The sequence below is a fragment of the Apium graveolens genome, chromosome 6, assembly GCF_009905375.1.
Source record: "Apium graveolens cultivar Ventura chromosome 6, ASM990537v1, whole genome shotgun sequence".
NCBI lineage: Eukaryota > Viridiplantae > Streptophyta > Magnoliopsida > Apiales > Apiaceae > Apium > Apium graveolens.
Genome location: NC_133652.1, coordinates 162,177,231 through 162,185,172, shown reverse-complemented (window position 1 = coordinate 162,185,172; position 7,942 = coordinate 162,177,231). Strand labels below are relative to the sequence as shown.

At 39.2% G+C, this 7,942-nt stretch overlaps 1 protein-coding gene across 1 annotated transcript; it reads left to right on the top strand.

Moving 5' to 3' along the window:
• The first annotated feature begins 5,999 nt into the window (after positions 1 to 5,999).
• On the top strand, positions 6,000 to 6,962 carry LOC141665563 (uncharacterized). The gene is made up of 3 exons (XM_074471545.1): positions 6,000 to 6,241; positions 6,365 to 6,680; positions 6,774 to 6,962. Exons 1-3 carry the CDS (start codon positions 6,000 to 6,002, stop codon positions 6,960 to 6,962), a joined length of 747 nt encoding a protein of 248 aa, XP_074327646.1.
• The last annotated feature ends 980 nt before the right edge of the window (positions 6,963 to 7,942 follow it).

Sequence of the window (7,942 nt, the reverse complement as noted above, 5' to 3'; positions counted from 1 at the left end):
CAAGTATAAATGGAATGCCATAAACTACCACAATGAAAACAAGGATTTTGTGGTTTGTATCTTACAGACTGACTCTTAACTCCTGATTTTGAAGGTAAGGAGTTAATATTCTTATTCTTCCTGCAAAAAGAAGCCAGATGATTAGAACTTCCACAGTTATGACATGTTTTCCTAGGAGCATCAGGAACAGGTTTATAATCATTGCTTTTATTCACACCTTCCTTTCCATTCCTATTTTTCCTAGGTGATATTATCTTGTTTGCATTCTTAACATCTTTCAGCTTATGCTTAAGCTGCTTCTTTGTCATTAAGCCTATGTTTACTTCAGCTGTCTTTTCCTATTTTAGTTTGTCAGAAGTTAATTCATCTTTAACTTCTGATTTCTCATTTTTAGACTTTACAGTTACAAACTTAACAGGTTTTAACTTTGGCTTTTGCTTAACAACAGGCTTAATTTCTTCAGTTCCTTTATCATTCTTAACCTCTCCATAACCTAAGCCCTCTTTCCAGTTTCCACTACTTAGCAAATTTTGAGTTGTTTTGCCAGAATTAGTCCAAGTCCTGATAATCTCTCTTTCCTTTTCTAACTCGGTTTTTAGAGATTCATTCATTTTTAGCACTTCATCCCTAACATAGAAAGCATCATCTCTATCCTTCTGAGTTTGATGAAACATGACTAACTCTTTTTCTAAGAAATCATTTCTTTTCTTAAAAGCAAGATTTTCAGAAGTTAATCTTTCACATGTTAAAGTTTGATCTCTATAACTAACAAACATGGTTTTAAGATATCTTCTCAACTCATTAATATCATCAGCAGCTTCAGAACTGCTCTCAGCACCTTCTTTATCAGCATTTGCCATCAATGCATAGTTCTCCTCACTTTCAGAGTCTGAGGTGTCTGTCCAGTTTTTCTGCTTTGTGACAAGAGCCTTGCCTTTGTCACCCTTTACCTTCTTGCAATCAGGAGATATGTGGCATTTCTCACCACAGTTATAGCATTTAACATTAGTATAATCTCCTCTGTCAGACTTTCCTCCTCTGCCTTCAGATCTTCTGAAATTCTTCTTATCAGAACTTATGCCTTTCCTGGAAAACTTCTTTCCCTTCCTGAACTTCCTGTATGCAATCTTTGTGATTCCTTTCACCATAAGAGCACACAGCTTCATCATCTCCTCATCAGCATCAGTCTCAGGCAAGCTTTCAGAATCTGAGTCATCATCACTTTCAGAACTTGATGACTCAGTATCAGACTTTATGAAAAGAGCTTTACCCTTGTCTTTCCTTGAGGAAGCTGCTTTGGGGGATTCTTCTTCAGCCTTAAGAGCAATTGTCCTTGACTTTCCTCCTTTCCTCTTGCTTCTTTGTTCCATCTCAAGTTCATGAGTCTTGAGCATTCCATAGATTTCATCAAGAGTTGTTTCATCAAGATTGTAGTTGTCTCTTATTGTTGTTGCCTTCAAATCCCAGCATTCAGAAAGAGCTAACAGGAATTTAAGGTTTGAATCTTCAAGATCATACTCTTTATCAACCAATGACAAATCATTCAAAAGTTTGACAAATCTATCATATAGATCATTCAATGACTCATTAGTCTTTGAGTCAAAGTGTTCATACTCTTGAGTGAGTATTGTCTTCCTGTTCTTCTTAATTGTGTCAGTTCCCTGACATCTTGTTTTCAGAGCATCCCATATCTCCTTAGCAGTCTTGCAGTTGATTACCCTGTTTGACATTACATTATCAATGGCACTATGCAGTAAGTGTCGTACCTTAGCATCCTTAGCAATTGATGTTATATCTTCAGCAGTATAATTACTCTTTTCCTTTGGTACAGTCTTTGTTGCTTCACCTGCAACTGCAACAGCAAGCTTGCTTGGTTTGTGAGGTTCTTCCTTGATTCTATCAAGGTATTCTGGATCTGTTGCTTCCAGGAACATGGTCATTCTCACCTTCCATATGGGATATTCAGATGGTCTCAGTATGGGAACTCTGATGGTCTCATACCGACTCTGAATTTGTGTCTTTGGTGGTTCCTCAGTTTTGGTAGGCTTAGTTAGATTTTCTGTGTCAGACATGATTGTGTTTGGATCTTTAACTGTATGTGTGTTAACAGATAGGCTCTGATACCACTTGTTAGGTCACACACACTGTAGAGGGGGTGAATACAGTATATAATACAATCAAATCGAACTTTCATATCTTAAGTAACAGAAAACAAACTTTATTGAAACAATAAACTCTGTTACAGTATAGAACTGTTACCTCTCAGTGATGAACAAATATCACGAGAGCTACTAGGGTTACAATGAATAATCTTCTCGAATATGATAACACTTATAGTGTAAACCCTATGTCTGTGTTTATATATTACACAGTTACAAGATAATCGCTAATTGATATGGAATATAATTTTGCTTCCTTAAATATATCAATCAGATATCTTTTCTTCCAAGTATTCCATTCTTCACGGAACTCCTTCTTCATGCATATCTCTTCTTATGTTTATCTTGATCTTCTTTCCTTTAATCAGCTATTGTCCTTATCTGATCGTCCTTCAGCACTTAAGTTCTGATATCTAACTTCTGATGATTATCTCCTGATAATATAAGTACTGATATCCTTAAGTCCTGACTTCCAGTATAAGTACTGATCAACGGTTAAGTACTGATTTGTCCTATTAAGTAAGATCTGAAATCTAAACATAAATTATATTAGCCATGACATTATCAAATATATCTAACACAAATAAAAAGCAACACACTGTCTTGTTTTTCCATTTCCTCACGCACCCCCTTTTCTCCTTTCTATCGGGTATTCTCTCTTTTCCTCTCTCGATTGATTTCTCTGGACTCTCTCTCTAATTCTCTCTATCACCTCTCCCTCTTTCTCTTAATATCAATCTCTCCCGCCCCTCTGTTCTCTTTCCCCCATGTTCCGGCCGCCGCCGCCATGTAATTCCGGTGGGAGGCGGCGTGGTTCACGCCTGCCTGTTCTAGCCTGCATATGTATATATATATATATGTAAGTAGATACATGTGTGTGTTATTGATTCCTGTTGCTTCGATTTTGGTTGGTGTTGTTCGATTCCGGTTGCCGCCGGGTTTTTCCGGCGAGGCGGCCTAATTGTGTGCTTGTTCTGTGTTGTCGTCTGTGTTCTTTTCTGTTTGTAACTTCGGCTTCTTTCCGGTTGCTGCTGTTCATCTCGGTTGGGCTTGTTATGATTTAATTCGAGCCTTATTTTTTGGGTTCGAATGGTTCTGTGATTTTGCAATTCGAAGAACTCCTGTGAATTTCGAATTTCTAAATTTTGTTTGTACCAAAAATGTATCGGTGAAATTTGTTTGGAAACTCGGAATTGTTCGGGCACCGACAAATGTTGCCGCCGTCAGCAATGACTTTCGATGAGATGACGGTGGACTATGATGATACGATCTGATTCCTATAATTTAAAATACGAATAAAAACTTATAAAATATGAATTAAAACGTAAAAATGCGAGTATTAATTGATAATTGTTTTTAATTGGTGTTTGTGAATTTGCGAATTAATATTGTGAACCGAAATCGGTGGTTGGGAATTGAATTGTAGTTGGCTTGAATTTGGCTGTGATTGATTTGATGTCGGGATGTTTGACGGGTAGGCCGATAAACAAGGGAGACGATGCCCGATTTTCGGGAAATTAATTCCGAAAATACCGGAACGTAACCTATAATTATCGGAGATGTCGAACGAAAGTAAATAATTATATCATACGATCCTAGTTGTGTGTTGTGACAAAAATAATTTATAATCCAATACCCTATTATTTTCAAACAACGAATATACATACGTACTTTCCAAAAATAAATACCGAACCAAGTTTCGAAGATGTGAACCATAATTGTTATGTGTATTTTAATAATACATATAAATACGAGTTGGGTTATGAAATCATATGGGTAGACGCGATAGTGGTATTATGTTAAGTGAAGTGATTATCTGAATTAGGGTTTCAACCCTGTAGGTCCTAGACGGAAAACCCGAGTATCGACATCGGACTAGGAATTATCTAATGATTAGACGTCGAGATCAACGAAGTTCTAATCGAAGGGCGTGAGTGTTGGGATCGTATCCAGAATGAAATAGTAGTTTGACGATAAAGCCGAACGATCAAGTCGAATCAAAGTCAACTAGTAATAGCGATTAAAGCTTATTAAGGCAAGTATTCCTGAACTTTCTTTTAAAATACTGCAAATATTTCTTCGTTCCTATTCTAAGTTCAGAATAGTTAATTGTTTTATATTTTACTGCAATTACTCTTATTATGCATGTTCTTTTCATTATTTTTCCTATAATTTGATTGCTCTCTTGAGCAAATTCCCATTCTTTCGGGTTATTTGCGAACCCTGAATTGGGATGTTTTGAAATCAAAATTATTTGACATCAAAATACTCCACGGGATGGATAGTGATATTTTGGGAATTAAGTTTTACTTAATCCTAAGGACCGGGACATGACCGGTGCCTTGAGATGGGTCGTAGAGCCTGGGGACCCGACTGGATTTATACAGGTAGGTATAGATCTGCATTGTATCCTGACTGATCAGCAGGATATAGATGTGAACTAGTGTCCAGTCTAATTTGTTGTTGATCGCCATTAACGGCATTCTCTCTCGAAAAGTTTTATGATTCCATCGGACAAAACCCTGATTCTGGAGAAGAATCTGGGAATCTCTTGTCACTTTTTGATTTATAATTAAAGGCTAGTAACAGGCAATGTTTATTCGCTCAACTCCCTCAATTAAATAGAACTGTTTAAAAGTGTTCAAAGATTTTGTCCGGGTATTTTCCTTTGATATTAATGCTTGACACTCAAATTATATACTTGCTGGGCATTTTTGGCTCACTCTTGCTTTGTAAATTCTTATTTCTTTCAGAAGCAGATAAGGATAAAAGTGAATAGCTTTCGTTAGACAACAAAAGTTAGAGAAATCTCCGCTGCGAGAGAACGAAGATGTTAGAAAAATATGACAAGGACATTAGCATAAAGTTATTTGCACTTGTATTGTAGTCGATGTGAATTGTAGAAGGTTAGATTCTTGTTTCATACCATAACCTGTAAACGATCCAGATTCAAGGGGTTAGTTGAATATTCTTTTTTTTTTATGTAAAGATTGTTTAGTGATACCAAATATTGACCCCGGATTTGGGTTGTTACAAAAACCCTTAAGAAGGTAAAGAATTTTGAATAGACAGCTGAGAGCCAAGAGGCCTTTGAACAGCTAAAGAACTACATGATTGAAGCCCCATTGTTGGCCAGACCAAGTCCGGAGGAAACTCTTTATTTGTACCTCGCAGTATCTGAACAATCCGTCAGTACAGTCCTCGTGAAGGAGGAACAGAAACTCCAGAAGCCTGTATACTATGTAAGCAAGGTGCTCTATGGAGCATAGTTGAATTACTCCACCATGGAGAAGTTCGCGCTTCCTCTCATCATAGCCTCGAGGAAGTTAAGACCATACTTCCAGGCTTACAAGATCGAAGTCCTGATGGAATAACCCTTGAGGAACATTCTTCATATCTCGAAGGCTAGTGGAAGGCTCATCAAGTGGGCAATTGAGTTAGTAGAATTTGATATCAAGTACAAGCTTCGTCTGATATCGAGAACTATCCGAGAAGTATCTACTTCCAGGTCTTGAAGACCCCTACTATTCATTTCATATATATGATAGCACTGGTTGGTGTGAGAAGCTGTTGGATAGACCCGATCAAGACCCACTTAGAAACTGGATGGCTCCCTGACGATGCCCAGGAGGCACGCAAGCTGTCGGTTAGAGCATTGAGATATTCCTTGATCGAAGGCCTTCTCTACATAAGGTCCTTTGTTATTCCATACCTGAAGTGCTTGAGACCTCTTGAAGCAGAGGAGGCACTTAAAGAAGCCTATGAAGGGATTTATGGATATCACTTGGGGGCAGGGCTCTCGTTCACAAGATAACTCGGTTGGGATTTTACTGGCCAACTATGCTAGCCGATGCAAAGGCTTATGTGAAGAAATGTGACAAATGCCAGAGGCATGCTCCAATAGTACGACAGCCCCCAGAGAAGCTTACATCTATCAGTACACCTATCGTTTTTGCAATATGGGGAATGGACATACTTGGACCATTTCCTGTAGCATCAGGACAGAGGAAGTTCATTGCGGTAGCCATAGACTACTTTACGAAGTGGATTGAGGCTAAAGCACTAGCCAAGATAACCACCAAGCAAATTGCCCAATTCTTCTGGGAGAATGTGATATGCCAATTTGGAATCCCACACATCATTGTCATGGATAATGGGAAATAATTTGATAATGGAGAGTTTAGATAATACTGCGATGATAATAGCATAGAGCTTCGCTTCACCTCGGTTGCTCACCCACAAGCAAACGGGCAGGTGGAAGTTTCCAACAGAATCATCCTTGATAGACTTAAGAAAAGGGTTGAACGCTCAAGAAACACTTGGGCAAATGAGTTGCTTCCTATACTATGGGCGTATCGCACCACCTGCAAAGTGACTACCGAAGTTACCCCGTTTATGCTGGCTTACGGAGCTGAGGTCATAATGCCCCTCAAGATCACTCATGGATCCCCTAGGATTAAAGGTTACGAGCCAGAGACCAGTGGAGAAGGCATGAGGCTCACTCTTGATCTCATTGATGAGGTTAGAGATGAGGCCAACTCCTGCAATACAGAGCATCAATGAAGAGCCTCCCTCTATTACAATAGAAGGGTTAAAGAAAGGTTCTTTCAACAGGAAGATTTGGTTCTAAGGAAGATTGAGGCATCGGGAGTAGGGGAGAGAGGAAAATTAGCCCTCAACTGGGAGGGACCTTATAAGGTCAAAAAGATATTAGAACGAGGATCCTACAAGTTGGAAACCCTAAACGGTGATGAAGTGCCCCACACTTGGCACGCTTCAAACCTGAAGGTTTATTATGTTTAAGAAATTTGTGATGTATTCCTAGTACTTAGTATTAAGTCTATAAATAAGGTTGATGAAACCATCTATTGTAAGGGTTGAACCCATTTCTCAGAGATATTATCTATTTATGCAAGTTTATTCCTATCTGTCTACCTATTTATTTAAGTACAAGCATCTAAAGAATGCAAGTCCCGAAAGATGAAATGCCAAAAATAAAAGACAAGTATGAAGTAAAAATAAATGAATTGCATAGATAGGGATCCCGAAGGATCATGAGTTAAAGTCCCGAAGGACCAATAGTTTATAATCAATAAAGTTTGAATAAATAAGTTCTGAAAAAATGGCCACAAGAGGCAACTAAAGCCATGCAAGGCCACACAAATCACTCGTCGGAAGAATCCTCCCCTTTGCCATCTGAACCTCCCTCAGAAGATGAACTACTACTCCCTGAAATCGGATCTCTAATCTTGTCGCGAAGGGCTGCTCTGGAATTAGGGCTACCCGAGGGGGCCTTTCCTGTCAAACCGGAACTCCCGTGATTGGAACTTGATTGAGACCTCACACGGGGAGTCAAGGGCACAGATCCGGAAGTTTGTCCAGATGGGTCCATAACGAGTAGCTGCCAGGGGCAGGATAGAAGACTCGGGTCGATGAAATCCGGCCATACGCCTTGAGCATCGTTGACTCCCCTATTCCAACCTAGAGCAAGGTTGACAGGGCGTATCTGATCATCATGCTCGTTCATCATCTTAATGAATGACGAGGATCTATGGTATTAGTCCATGAGCTCTTTCCATTCCTTATTCCCCTTCTCATCCGTCTTGGCACACTTCCTCTCCAAGGCAACAAGCTTACCCTCTGCGTCATGAGCTTTAGACTCCCACTCCTCTGAGGAAATTTTCATTTTATTCATGGAGACCTGCAGCGCATCATAGTCACCTCTCATCTTAATAGCATGAGTGGAGTACGCCGCGAAGTAGGCGTTGGCCTGACAAGGAAAA

What these genes read in the sequence shown, in the direction of transcription:
- LOC141665563 (XM_074471545.1), top strand. Translation starts at nt 6,000, where the DNA reads ATGCTAGCCGATGCAAAGGCTTATGTGAAGAAATGTGACAAATGCCAG. An exon ending in CTAGCCAAGATAACCACCAA is followed by an intron (nt 6,242 to 6,364) that starts GCAAATTGCCCA and finishes CGATGATAATAG; the next exon opens with CATAGAGCTTCGCTTCACCT. An exon ending in CTCTTGATCTCATTGATGAG is followed by an intron (nt 6,681 to 6,773) that starts GTTAGAGATGAG and finishes TTCTTTCAACAG; the next exon opens with GAAGATTTGGTTCTAAGGAA.